The sequence below is a fragment of the Cyclopterus lumpus genome, chromosome 20, assembly GCF_009769545.1.
Source record: "Cyclopterus lumpus isolate fCycLum1 chromosome 20, fCycLum1.pri, whole genome shotgun sequence".
Classification (NCBI taxonomy): Eukaryota; Metazoa; Chordata; class Actinopteri; order Perciformes; family Cyclopteridae; genus Cyclopterus; species Cyclopterus lumpus.
Genome location: NC_046985.1, coordinates 9,983,745 through 9,999,123, shown reverse-complemented (window position 1 = coordinate 9,999,123; position 15,379 = coordinate 9,983,745). Strand labels below are relative to the sequence as shown.

Genomic DNA, 15,379 nt, shown 5'->3' with positions numbered 1-15,379 from the left:
AGACCACTTTGAGTGAGTGTACTGAAGTCTGGCTGTTCACAGGCTTTGGCTCCCAGAATGGTATTTGTACAGTGTAATTGTCTGTTTGCATAACGTAACGATGTCTGATATTCTCTTGGACATTTCTCTGCTGACATTCTGTGTGGAAAGATTTAATGTTTTAGGATCACTGAAAAACAAACACTTAACTCAGAGCATTTTTGTTTGATGTAAATTGCTCTGCCGACTCGGCCCAGTGAGCGAGGCCTGAAAGTGAATGAAAGTGTGACAGGAAGAGGAAGGTCATGAGAAAAGACCTTTTTAGCACATTTAATACTGTTTTAGCAAGTCATTCAGGGATTTGTTATCTCAGTGTATATGCACAGAATATTTCATTGTGAATCTTAAAATATATATATTGTGTGTGTGTGTGTGTGTGTGTGTGTGTGTGTGTGTCTGTGTCTGTGCATGTGTTTGCAGGTGAAGGTGAATAGCGAGGTTGCCACGGGAACAGGACCCAACAAGAAGGTGGCCAAGCGGAACGCAGCAGAGGAGATGCTCCTGCAGCTGGGATACAAGGCCTCCACAGTCCCCCAGAACACCCCCGAGGTGCTCACTCTTCTCTCGCTCACGACAACTTTTTCGATTTGTTAGCCAGTTTATCTGCTTGTCTCCCGCTCTCCTCGTTTGTTTAAGTGCCTGATTGCTGTCTGTGTAGATGTATTTTCTTTACCTATTCAAGGGGACGACAGTGAGTGATCAACATCATACAACAAATAAATTCAAATTAATTATTTGAAAACTTTGCTCATTTATAACCAGTTCTGTAACCTCTAAATGTTGGTAGTTATTGTTTAACTTCCCTCCGGCCGATTAAACAAAACAAAAATGCGGAAGGAAAGTCAATTGTTTAAACAACACCCAAAAGTCCTAAAGATGCGTCACTCGGTGAACCTTTGCTGGAAGCTCAGGCTGATAGCAGCATGGAGGGAAGTTAAACATTGTGCATTTGCATATTCTACCCACATGTAATGAAACAAAGCTGGTTGAATATCAGCACAGTTTCCCTTCATGAAAGGAAACGAGAATATTGCATATGATAAATACACAAGTACATTATCCGTTAATCATGTTTTCGATTTACTGTCAGTAAAACTAGGTTGCTTTATTAATTATACATGATAAAATATAATTTGAGCACAATGTGTCCATGTGCCTTTACCACAAGCACAGAAACACAGACACACTGAGATGTATACAGGATGTCTTACCCTCGGCTACGGCGATTGTGATCTGGGTTGGTGAGTAACTGTACAGCCATATGCTGATGGATCACATACAGAAACCGATCCCATTTTGTCTTGACACTATCGCATCTGGACAGCACTGTGCAGAGCTCAAGACATCGTGATACTCAGTCGATTCTCTGATTTATCACGAGTCCCAGTGCAGCCGACGCCGTCAACCTATTATATAACCTGCTCAGTTCGCCTGAACCGAACATGTTTTGCAAGCAACCATTGATCACCATCATCTTTATTCACCTCGTTGGTTTCTAAGCTCAAGAGAGCATATTAAGATAGAGATGAGGTTACATAACCAGGCTCTCTGTAAATATTCATCGTTCCCCAGACAGCTCATTAGTTAGATATGTGCTGCAGCATATATATCGTATTCAGACAGCCATACCATGCAGCTAAAGGATGACACTTGCTCTTATCAGAATGTCTGTCAAGTTGTCTCATTTCCTCCACAGAAACCACAATCTATGCAATTTGCAGTCTATATTCCCCTTCTCCTTCCTCCTCATACTAAACAGTCGAGCGCTGCCATTTTTCTTTGACAAACTTCTAAACCGTAAGCCTATTCGTCCTGTTCTGAAGTGTTGAAGCATCTGTACACTGAACGCACTCCAGTTGCATGTGTCAACATGAAATGTCAAATGTTGTGTTAGCCCTAGAAACTCTCACATCAAAACTACTATGTTTTGATGTCTAAGGTCTCAGATAGGCTGCTGCACTGGAAATATCGAGTCTATTGAGTCTCACTGTTTAATCTAATTCCTGGAAAGAGGGGAGACCTTTCTGGTAACACTCAAGGCAGAATATTTAGACAGAATGGAGTTAGTGGCTGATACATGGCTGTGCATTAGCCTGACAACTCTGAAAACATATCTATAAGAATGAGTTGGACGGCCTACTTCTCATTAGGTCCTCAGACAACCCAGAGCTCTATGGAACGATTGAACCGTGTTTGCCATGCTCCTGTTTTGCAGGATAGGATGTCTCTCTTTAGATCTCTCTCTCTTTCTGTGTCTCCGTCCTCCCTTTCCTCCCCTTCTTTTGGGTGCTCTGTTGCACTACATTCCCACCGTGGGATTGTGGGTGATCTGTGCAAAAGCGTGAAGAGACTTGGGAGAGGTATTAAAGGGGGATGCATTTGTTTACAACCATGTCATCTCCTCAGCTCTCGCACACATCAGAAATTATTTGTTTTTCTGTTTCACACACATGTTTGCGTTTGTGGAGGCAATGCGCATACCACAGCAGAAATAACACTCTGAAAAGGGAGCTTTTTTAAATACTCAACACTGACAACCCCCCTAATTAAGTGGATGGCCGAGACAGACACTAGGTTCTTAAGCATCCACTCCTCTGAGCGCTCGTTTCTTTGTGGCCCAAACAAGAAGGAAGGAACTCGTCTGACATGCGTGAAGAAGCTATCTGTTTAAGAATGTACATCTCTCTTACCTCCCCCTTCTCTCCGAATCACTACAGATGGACAACAAAGGCTGGAATGGACAAAAGGCGCCATTTACCGAAGCGACGAGTAACAGTGAGTATCCACACGTCTCTATCCATTTCCCTCTCCTCCTCCACTCCGGCTCTCTATCCCTCCCTCCATCCCGCAGGTGGTTTCAGCCGGCGAGATGGCCCGGCGTTTAATCTCTGTGACTGGTCAATGGGCTTCTGACTGTCAGCTTAATCGGCAGTGCGTCCTCGTGGGGAGCCTGCGAATTCAGGCTCATTCACACAGGCTTACAGCGCAGGCACACTGAGGCCCTCCGGGGAGTCCTCCCACTGCCTTCCTGTGCAGAAAAAAGTAGCCTTTCACTCAGGATTAACACACAAGCACACTGGAGCACAGATGCACACACACACACACATACCCACAATCCTACACACATGGCCACAAAACGTTGAGCAGGCTATATGATGATACACCGCATACCAGCTGGAGACAACATGCGCTAAAGACCTCATGAAAAAGCAATGGAACTTTGAAGTAAATAAATCGTCAATACAAACAATGCAACAAGGGAAGCTCATGTTAATCATTTACTAATATATAGTATAAAGTCATTTTCCTTTAGATTAGCTTGTGACTGCTGTTCATCTTTGTGGATGCAGTTTGCAGCTCATCAGAACCTTTTATTGCCAAGTATGTTTTCACATACAAGGAATTTGTCATGGCGGGTGATATATGGTGTCACAAATGTAGATGCAGCTCTCTTCAACATATTAAATCATTTTAAAGTGTGTCCCCCTGTAGTTTGAGTTCAGCCTCACTGATTTGTAGTCAGTCTGTCCACCAGTTGGTTTGAGACTTGAAATATCTGGTAAGCTATTGGTTGGATTGCAATGGAATTTTTCTGTAGACATTTGTGGTCCCCAGAGGATGAATCATTTGGTGATCCCTTGACATTCCCCACCTCCATCACGAGGTTGATATTTTTGGGGTTTAGTGAAAACGTGTCAACAACTCAATTTAATGGACTCCCGTGACATTTGGTGCAGACGTTCATGTCCCCCTCAGGACGACCAATTTAACACTGGCAATCCCGTGATTTTTCATCTAGCGCCATCATCAGGTCATAATTCCAATTTGTCCCAAACTTTAGTTTATTACCAAATACTTGCAAAACTAATAACATTTCCATTGCCCTCAACTGTGAGCGTTTTATAAAGCGGATGTTAGCATGTAGCTCAAAGCCTTAGTAATAGCCTCATAGAGCTGCTAGTATGAATGTGAATGGTCTTACGCTACATTGAAAACCAGACCCTTTCACAACTGACAAATGCTGTTATGTGAGACTCCACCTGACTGCAGTTCACTTACATTCACCTGTTTATTCAACTACATGTTAAAATGGAGCTAAGTCTCTGTTCATTCGTCTCTGTCAAGGATGAAACCAGATATGAAACAAATACAGAGACATTGGGACATATCTTACTGTAGACAAATACAAAATAGTTTTATGACAGTATTTATGTATACATGTTCATGGGAATGTGATGGCTTTACGGGGAGTTTTCTTATGCGTATAGGGGTGAGCCTTCTCTGAAAGGCTTAAAGATGCAATTCAGTTGGCGACAGCTGGTGTCGCTAAGCTGTATCTGTTGAGTATCTGAATCAAAACAAAAACAATGAAAAAGCCTTCATCTCACCAAAGTCAGACACCATTTCAAGACATCGCATTCTATTTTCAGTTGTTTTCCTGGTCTCCGAAGTCTGTTTTTTGTTCCATTTATGCCACATGGTGTGGCAGTTAAGTAGGTTAATATTCATCACAGGTAAGTTATGCCAGGAATTCTTAGTCATGTTGTTGCTTAAGCAGATCATTATGCATTGGAATATATGAGCTTGATTTGTTGTGATGTGTGGAGTTTCACCCTGGGTGCCGCCAGCAAAGTAAATGTCAACAGCTTGAGAAAGAGCAGTGTAGGGGACAAATGAACAGTGTGTGAGATGTGGAGCAGCGGAGTGGGAAACAAACAGATATTATTATTAGATTTGAATGTGCTGTCGTCACTTGAGTCTAATGGATGTATTTGGCAGCGTTGCAGGGGTGTCCAGCTCTGGTTTAGAGAGGGGAATAAATGTGAGAGTTCAGCTTTCTTGTGCTGAAAAGTACAAAGACGATTGGAAGGCTCTAGTGTTTGCCCATTGCTGGTCCAAACCTGGTTTACACAATCCAGATGAGAACTGAGCTCCTGACACAACTTTTACTGCACTCACATGTGTAGTTTAGTCCAATTCTCTGAAAGATATCTCATCTAAATTATGTTTATAGATACATGGTTGTTTTCTTGGATAAACTATTTTGGTGGTTGTGGTTTCTATGGGAGCCCAAGCTCAAACATTGCCCAATACCTCCAGAGCAGAGCCCCGTGGGAAATAAAGTCGTTCTTATTTGGTGATTATTCCTATTGTTGGTTTGGAGCGTGTCTGTGGTCCCATGCCATTCCCACTCATAGTTTATCTCAGACTCAGCATGAGGCGTAACTATCTGCTAATTATCTCTTTAAAGTTGGCCAAACCGCACAACACTCACACGACGCTAATGACTGAATGTTTATTGCATAAACACCATTTACAACTCATTCAAACGGATACAGCTGGTCTTCGTTTTCTGTGTATCTGGTTGCTGAATGGAAGATGTTTCAGGTTTGTTTAATGTTTTTGATTGACTCTGTATTTTATTGAATGCAAGTGGGAATAACTAAATCAGTTTGCAGAATTGCAGCATACGCCATAAAAATAAGCTCTGGCATCAGAATGATTGTAACACTTTTTTTTAATATGATAAACAGTGATAATTTGTTATTTGTGCTTAAGTGTAATTTTAGAGAAAACAAATAGCAAAACATTGTTTGTCAGCTCTTTACAAACTTTACAAGTGTTTCAATTACACAAGCTGTTTCACAGATAAGTCCCGTTTCACTATTAAATAGAATTTTACAGGAACTTTGAAGTTCACGTTAAAACAGGTGACAATCTTGGTTTTTTTCATCTTGCTGCAGGAGTGTAAAGTGTACTCTGGGGCGTGCTGGTACTCTGTGACATCATTGTCGGGTGTGGTTACAGATTCAGTATTGCACACTCAGATTTTTTTTAATTTCACCAATTCTGATTATGTGTCTATTACATAAATACAAATACATTGTACTTGCTGGTTGTAGTGCAACAAAATAGGAAAATTGCCAAAGGGGTTGAATACGTGTGCAGGATATTATTTTGTTGTTTCTCTCGTAAAAGAGAATTTAATGGATGCCATCTTTGAGTTTGAGATCCAGTTATGTACAACGGCTATTTCAATTTTTTTTGTAAAAAGCCATAAATAGTATCACAAATAGGTGTGATATGAAGAAAGTATTTAGGTTAATAATGGTGTGTTATATTTACGTCAAGAACATGGTGTGGTTGTACCTGAGCTAGCAATCGTCATTGACCAGCTGCTCCACATGAAGCACATTGCTGCATTATGTCAAGCAAAGTGTCCTTTGCCTTGAGTGATCTGAGGGATGCAGTTCTATAACAACCAGGGTGGCTTGGAGACAGGAAGGAGCGTAAAAAGAAAGAAGAAGAAGAAGAAAAAAAAGAAGAAAAAAAAAGTTAGAAGAGTGATTTTTCTCCCTTCTATTCCCATGGGTGTTGCAGCAGGGCTTTTCACTCGAGTTGCCACATTTCATTTCCTGCTGTGTGTGCATGCATGCGTGTGTGTGTGTGTGTGTGTGTGTGTGTGTGTGTGTGTGTGTGAGTGTGTGCGTGTGTGCGTGTGCGTGCGTGCGTGCGTGCGTGCGTGCGTGCGTGCGTGCGTGAACTATGTGAAGGTCTTACTCCACCGTGGTGATTTATAGCGGCGGGCTCTGGCCCTATCTGTTTTCGATCAGTCTCATGCTTGGCTCTGGCTTCCCTCCAGCTCTCCCCTGGCCCACCGGACGTCGAGTCTGGGTGGGACCCCTCCAATGCTGCCTGGAACCAGCACCACAAACACACTCTCCCTTACTGTTTCGTTCCCCAACTTCTCCGCTTCACTGTGCTTCTCTCCCCTTTCTCCCACTCGCTCCCGCTTCGTGTACACAGTTTCACAATCTTTACCCAACGCACAAACACACTCCGTCACTCTCACTTATTCTCCCGCTAACTGTCTCTCCTCCTTTGTCTCACTCTTGCTCTTTCTTGCTCTCACGCTCTTGCTTGCCATCAGACACCACCCTCAAGCACTCAATCACATACAAACATGCAAACATCCTCACAGGCACGCCCACACACACTTATGCAGACAATCTCACACACTCACATGGCTTACATTCACTGCCCCTTCCCAACAACCCGCCTCCCACCCACCCAAAAAAACAATTTTCTTTGTCCACAGCTGATGTCATGTTGGCTAACACCTTTCATTTTTTGTGAGACATTCAGAATGTGCAGGCCTGCGAGTTTTACTTGCGTAAATTCTAATTAAAGTTGTCATCAGGATTGGGAGGGGATAAAATCCTAACAGTTGTGTCATTGCTGGCGTGGGGCAGTTTGTTGTAGTATGAGTAATAAGTCCTGGACTTCATTGCCGTTTCCTTCAGCTTCTCCGCTCCTCTGGAAAGGAACGCAAACTTCATTGTTCCTATTGGGAAATACTGTTTGCAGGGTCTAAGAAACCTTAGACGAGAGTAAGCTACAAGTGTGCAAAACTCTCTTTCTTTGTATGTGTGATGGTAATGTTAACTCAAACAGGAAGTGGCCTGTCAGTCATGCGCTCACTGCTTTCTCCCAGCTGTTGGCCCGTACGCACACACGCACAAACAAGCACACATGGATGTACGCACAGACACAGACACAGCTGGTCTTCCTGTCTCTGGTGACCTTGGCGGGGCTTCGGAGGCTCCGCGTGGTTTTCGCATCCATTCATCCCCATCTCCTCCTCCATCTGTACTGGCTCCCAGCTCATCCTTCTCTTTTATCCTTCCTCTCCCTTCAGATCGCTTCTTCTTCTTCTTCTTTCACATCTTATATGCCTTCCTCTCACTTTCATCGCAGCCACAACGTGTTGGTGTTTCCCTCTTCCACCTCACCACTTCAGGACAGTGATGTCCGAGTGAACGCAAGCCAGCATCACTGAATGAGATTCTTACAATCTTAAATAGTCCGGATCGGAACATAGTCTTGGACCGCTGTTGTGCTCAGCTCAAGGTGCGTCCTATTGCAGCAGAGCTGGTCAGAGGTGCCTTGGCCTCTCGGATCAAATTAGCTCCGGGCGATTTCTCCCGAGCCACCAAAGTATTCTCACAAGAACTTTGATCTGAGACCGAACCGGCTTCCGAGTTCTGTTGGATCCGCGTTTGAAGAGACGTCATAAGTGAAGCAGGATGCCGGTGAGCTGACTCCCATCAATGATGAAGTCATAGCCTCTCTGTTGATATTGGTGGATGCTCCGTTTGTGTCTGTGTGTTTGTGTTTGAGAGTGAGAAAGAAAGAGCCTGTGTGTGTGTTTCCCAGCAGACACTTTGATAGTACCCGGAACTGCCAAACCACATGAAACTGTCATCTACGTTCGGTGATGGAATGTCAGTTTTGATGCCAGCAAACACACACACACACACACACACACACACACAAATGTACACGGTTAGGCACACACACGCACACACACACAGTCAGGTACACACACACACCCTGGCATTGTCTGGTAGTGGGTACAGAGGAATGTGTGTGCAAATAATTTCAACGGTTAATAACGAGAGCCATAATAACCATTTTTCTTTCGTTTGTCCCCCAATCTCCTTCCATCATCCCTTTCTGCTCCTTCTATACTTCACTATTTCTGCCCATTGCATCTCTATGTGCTCTTCCACTCTCTCTCTCTCTCTCTCTCTCTCTCTCTCTCTCTCTCTCTCTCTCCATTTCTGTCCATTCATCCAACCCTCATTGTGTTCCTCTGTTCTCAATCTCCATCCTCCATCCTTCCTCCCCACTATCTTGATCCCTGCAGCCCCGAAGGGTCTGCTCCACCTCAGCCCTGACGTTTACCAGGAGATGGAGGCCAGCAGGAAGCAAGGGGGCAGTGCTCCGTGCCCTGGCAGCAACGGTGGCGGCTCTGTCAACTACATGACATCCAAAGACATGGGGCCCTGCTCTGCCCCGCTGCCCCCAGGACACCCTCCATACTACAGCGTTTCAGGCTCCTCACCCAGCCCAACTGCTACCATGGCAAGGGAGCTGCTGCTTAATGGTCAGTCACCCACAGGCGACGCCTCCCTGTCAATGAAGGGGAAGAACTCGGCCCTGCCCTGCGGCGTCTCGGTGCAGCCTGCGCAGCAGCTGGACTACCTGGCTCACATCCAGGGCTTCCAGGTGAGACATGCTACTTAAAGGGTGTCTCTAGTTGAAGAAAAAGATCTAAAATGTATGCAGTACATGGACATTCTGATATACCTTACAACCTTAGTCTTGCTTCTTTATTTATTTATTTATTGTTTAGCTTCGACAAAGTGCGTGTTAGGCAAGCTCTCCATTGTAAACAATTCAATTAAATTCAGTTTATTTTGTATAGCCCAATATCACAAATTACAAATTTGCCTCAGAGGGCTTTACAATCTGTACACATACGACATCCCTGTCCCAGGACCTCACATCGAATCAGGAAAAACTCCCCAAAAATAACCTTTCACAGAGAAAAAAGTGAAGAAACCTTCAGGAGAGCAACATAGGAGCATCCCTCTCCCCGGATGGACAGATGCAATAGATGTCATGTGTACAGAATGAACAGAGTTACATAAACACATTACATGAATATGACAATGTATGAATGGACCTCCAATCCATGAAACAGAAGAAAGTAGAGAAGAGGGGGGTGGGGCGATCAGCAGGGGCGAAACACCCATCACAGTTTACAAACTGGCTTCTTTGTTCAAAGTTGACCAATATTACTTCCACAGGGTTTCCACCCAGAAATTGATTAAATATAATGTGGTAAGCTACTGGAAAGCAATGCGATGCGATTGATCAATCAGTGATGCATTTCTTGATGCATCTAATTTTGTTATCAATGTTACTAGATGGTGGTTTCAACATTTGACTAATTAAATATGAGACTTTTGCTGTGTGGTTGTCCCTAAAACTTAAAAAGCCCAATAATATGTCTCACAAAGACGAGCCATTTACTTTGCTGGCGATTTTTTTTATTTCAGGCAAGCGGGCTGCCATTGATTTCTGCGGTAACCCTGCTTCCTGTATTTGTCATGCACACAGTTTATGTAATTGGGGCTTTACGTTGTGTTCATAATTGTTCCGATTGTCTTGCTGGTCGTGTTTCGTGCTCCATTCGACTGAGCCATGTTTTCAGATCTCAGTCTTCACCAAAGTAATCAGCAGTTAATTCGGAGAGTATAATGTTATCATAACTGATAGACATGATGACCACAATTAGGGAAGTGAGACCACGTTTTGTTTCTTTTGAGTAAAAGCCCCATCAAGAAGGCCTCCGTGATGATAGGCATGCAATTGTTTCCAATTCCACATTTATTCCACATGTGGAATGTAGGAATTGTATTTCATTTAACTGCCATAAATTAGATCATAAAAGTTAAAAATATTTCAAACTTGGTAAAAGCTGCAGTTATCTTGTGCTACAGTCGTACAATGTGCACACATGCTGATGTGACAGCACAGATGTTAGCATGACCATGCATAAATATTACCCCCCACACATTCCTACCCTGGTCTTGGTCAACCTGTGGTTATGAAGAAGAAAAGTTGCACACACACACACACACACACCACTTAAAACCTCATAAGATAGGCTTTCTGTATTGATGCACATGCACTCTACACAAACAAACATTCATGTAGCAGTTACAGGTGATTCGAGGTGGAGGAGACTTTCTTTGAAGAAGGGAGTGGTGGTCCTACTGGAAAAGAGTGTAGAACTGCTCAATAACACACTACACGTTTTCTGTTTCTTACAGTGGACATTATTGGCTATGGATTTAGAGCTGGAACTAAACCTCACAGGTGCTTCTGTCATTACCAGTCTGGACACACACAGAACAGAAACACACACTTGCTGTTGGCACTCAGTGTGTGTTTTAAAGAGAGACAGCCCGGTGTCTGTTTTAATCAGTGCCGGCCGATCTGCGGTGCATAACATGCCACCGATACCAGGGCCTGTTCATTTAAGCTGCATATGCTTTTTATCAGTTTGAGCGAAAACATTTTATCTTAACCTGCTGAGGGTTCCTTTGAAAGGCCTTTGTTATTGCTCTGAGCCTTCCTGTGTATGTGTAACCTGAGAGAGCTCTGCTGCCTGGCCAAGCCCAAATACACTTGTACATATGCGCACACACACACACACACCCACCCACACACCCACGCACACACACACACACACAGCAGGTTCTGTTTAGTGGAAATTGAGGAGTTGGGCTAAGCCTGTGTGTGAAGATTATGTCCTTGTCGTTCTCATACTGCACAAACTATATCCGAATTTGGATAAATATAAGTACGTCTATGGATCGATGCATCTTTACCTGCATAATCTTAATCGACAAATATACACACACACACACACACTTAATATTTTTGCATATTTCCACGTGCGTGTGCATTTCTGAAGCGAGGAATTCAGGCTGTAATTGAGACACGCAGGCAATATGTGTTCTATTGAGGGGATGTTTCATATCATGTGGGTTTGTAATGAGAACCTCTGGTTGCCTACAAAGCCATGTTAGGCAGACTATAAGGCTTATGTATTCTTATGTGTTTTTGTGGGCTAAACCGCGACAGATTATTTTATGTTTTTGCCAAAAAGTGCACTTGCCTGCTTTTCCACTGGACATGTTATGTGCCGCTTTGTGTTGTGTCGGCTTTTTTCTCGACCACACTCAACAGCAAACTAGTGCTCAGATTTTCTTGGGGGTAATTTGATCATAATCTCCTTGATTGATTAGTAACTTTGTTTTTGTAATGTAATTATGTTATCCAAGTGAGCAAATTACAGTGGCCGCCCAACACTGGATTAAAGCAAATAAGAAAGTACAGAGGACATTCTCATAGTGCCTGTTTCATCCACCCAGCTCCACAGACAAAGACCCGGGCCTACCTGCTAAGCCCTTCTTTTGATTTGATTGGGAAATAGCCTCTGGTGGAAGCTCTGACTGGATAAGCAACAGTGTTGTGTGTGTGTGTGCGTGCGTGCGTGTGTGTGTGCGTGTGTGTGTGTGTGTGTGTGTGTGTGTGCTATTAATTTGGCTGGCGTGTTGTTGGCACGGCGGGTATGTGTGCTGGAAGTAGGGCAGAAACAAAGAAGCAGGAGGTAATAGACAACACATGGACCAAGCATGAAGTACTGAGTAAGAGCCACATAACAGATTCTCCCTCTTTCTCTTTTTCCCTGTATTTTTCTCTCTGCTTTCTTGTTATGATTATGTGTTGATCTTTCTGCACCTCCATCATAATCGCGTCCTCTGTTTTTATTTCTTACCTTTTGCTCCCCCAAGTGTGCTCTCTCTCTCTTAAGACCTCATTTCCACTGCATTGTTCACCTTGACTCAACTCACTTTTAGTACCAGGTGCTTTTGTCTATGATCGCCATAGCAACGCCGCGTGGAACTGCTGTGACGTCATTTTCAACGCAATTCTCACTGGATTCTTTCATTGGCAACCAAACCTACATTCTTTCAGTTGTACACTAGTAAGTTTTGTGGGTTGCACATTTTTTATATCTGTGAATGTTTTTTAAATGCGCTTGCAATTGATTGGCAGCTTGGATATTTAAAAATGTTTCTGCAGGATGTCCAGTGACGCTCTGGTGATGATTCGCTCTTTCTCTCTCTCTCTCTCTCTTTATCATGGAAAACCCCCACAAAAAAGAACGATTCCATGCAAGTGGACTTGAGTAGAGCCATGCATAGAGTACCGTGCGGTCGAACGACATAATTGCGTTCGCCGTTTGTGTAGTTTGAAGAAGTTGAGGGGTTTGACCTCTGCATTGCAGTCACCAGCTGCCCATTTACTCTGCCATCACATTACTTAATAGAGTCATCACAAACTGCCACGCCATTAGATTATTAACCGTTACCTCCCTTTTTAAGTGAGCCGAAGACTTTTCATATAAGTCCAATGATTGATGGAAAGCTGCTGATTTTCAAATGGAGTGGCGATGCACACCTGGATTAAAAAAACGATATACTGCTTCTGAGCAGATATTCTCTGTCGTTCCTTCACGCCTGTTCTCATGCACTGAATTTCCAATAACCTGCTTGGTTCTTGGAAGACCAGAGTGTTCGTCAGAGCCTCTGTCTCCGTTTATCCGTGTCTGAATGTGGACTGGCAGTGGTCTTATTGAGTGGTTGAGCAAGAGAAAGGGGCAGAGAGAGAGGAAGTGCGGATGAAAGACGTGCGTGTGTGTGTACGTGTGTGTGTGTGTGTACGTCATTCCTAGAACCATCTACAGAGACATTTTTAACTAGATTAATTAATAAGAAAGGCTAAGCATAATAGCGTTTCTAATAATGCTGTGTGTGTGTGCGTGTGTGCGTGTGTGCGCGTGTGCGTGTGCGCGTGTGCGTGTGTGTGTGTGTGTGCGCGTGTGCGTGTGCGCGTGTGCGTGTATGTGTGTGAGAAGTTTTTACGCTGCCATCTTGACCAAGCCCCCCTTGGAAATGAGATTCAAAATGTCAATGGGGTTCCGATGTGAGGTCCTGGGACAGGAATGTCGTATGTGTACAGATTGTAAAGCCCTCTGAGGCAAATTAGTAATTTGTGATATTGGGCTATACAAAATAAACTGAATTGAATTGAATCCTGGATATATAAAAGACCATGAACATGGGAGACCCTGACCCTTCCAACACTCCCTCTGAAGCATCGCCGTGGCCCGTAATGGTTATAGACCTCCAGTCTGTCAAAAATGATGGACAGACTTTTTTCCCGTCATTGTTAAAACAAATTCAATCAATGATGAAAAATATTTGGTAAACGCAGCCATGCTTATATTTTCATTAGCTAACATCAACCAACTAACTGGTCATACCTGAGCAAGTAAGGCCGGAGTGTATAGAATTGAAAATCAATATGTTTAGTTGCTGACGAATTCCACTTTTGTGTTTCATAGTCCTGCTTTAAATCATGTCCAATATGAGGACCAGTTGATTCAACATTTACATTGTATTTCATCACCGTTTGGTTATACTGTGTAGAGATTAGATGCATCATGTTAAACCAAAGGTGCATAAAAACAATATGACACAGAACAGATCTCATTATTTTTGCTCCGCTTAATGCAGTAAGCCATATTCCTAAGTAACTGGCATGTACTGTTGATGTAGCACCTTATTCAGCACGAAATTCACAAATTACACGCCTCCTGAGGTTGTGTTTTGGTTGTGCAAATGGAAAATATGACAGAACCACTTTGTGTATTATAGCAGCCTGTAGAGTTTTTGATGGCTCGCATAAAGTGTAACTTGATTAGGTTGTGTTATTTGTGTGCAGATTCTCAAATCATTAGTGCAGGCTCACTTGCACTGTGAAAAGTACTCTGAAAAACATCATACATCGTCTCATAAAAAAGAACTATAGTGCAGAACTTTATGTGAAGTATAACTTCGACAAAAGACAAAGATTCACATGTGCACAGTTGCGCTCAGAAACATCACCATCAGCCCTAACTGTCCTACCTACAAGGACATCAGGGATGTACTCTTTAGTCAAATTACTTTCATTTATGTTGATTTATTTTAGCTGGATGACGATGAAAAACTTGAGTTGTCTTTCAGGAAAATAACCTTTTTGTTGTATCGGATTTAATTTGCCCGGCCTGGCAGAGAAGGCAGAATATTCTCTTTGAGGCCGAGCGGTGAAGTAAGCTGAAGCATAATGAAATGTGTGCAGCTGCATTTTTGGTGTCTTATGAACCCTTGAGGGTTGGGCAAGTTATGTGCATGACAATCAATCAGTCATTCATTCATATGGGTCAGATGTTAACTCTTAGTGACACAGGATATTGGACTGTTTCCGAAATTGTTAATATCCTCCTGCATATGGCAATCAAATATTCCCACGCTGTATTGTAACATGCCATGTTGTGTCTAGAAGACTTTGATGGGATCTACTGTACCTATCAGTTTTGTCCACCTGCTAAATCCAAACTCGATAACACCAGAGATAGCGATCAGCTGAGTTATGCTATCGAGCAAGGCAGGCTTCAGTTGGGAGGTGGATTTAGAGAGCAGGGAGGGCCCGTACTCTTTGCTGTGCTGGAATCAGAACTTCCATGTTGGAAATCCCATGTTAATGAAAACACCATCCTTGGCGGGTGGCTGGTGTTGATATCCATTCAGTGCAGTTCCCAGGATTTCTCACACATTCACGTTGTTTGCTCTTCCCTCTCTCTGCTTCCTTCTTTGGCTGTGTAGAAAGACCACTTCAAATGGTGCCGACGACACCTTGTACCCTGCCTGGCACTTACTACGCTCATTTTTTTTCTTCTTTTTCTCCCTCCTTTTTTTCTGATCTCCGTTGCTGACTCATCTCTCTGTATCAACATCAAACGCCTGATCTGGAACAAACGTTCAAAGACTCTTAACAGTTTGTTTCCAAACTCTTTGTCATCGTCTCATTC

At 43.3% G+C, this 15,379-nt stretch overlaps 1 protein-coding gene across 1 annotated transcript in view; it reads left to right on the top strand.

Moving 5' to 3' along the window:
- stau2 (staufen double-stranded RNA binding protein 2) overlaps positions 1–15,379 on the top strand; it is a 76,438-nt gene that overhangs the window by 31,231 nt on the left and 29,828 nt on the right. Inside the window, exons 10-12 of the mRNA XM_034560206.1 lie at positions 460–588; positions 2,757–2,814; positions 8,750–9,111. Of these exons, the coding sequence (XP_034416097.1) occupies positions 460–588; positions 2,757–2,814; positions 8,750–9,111 (549 nt within the window). The remainder of the gene's footprint in view (positions 1–459; positions 589–2,756; positions 2,815–8,749; positions 9,112–15,379) is intronic.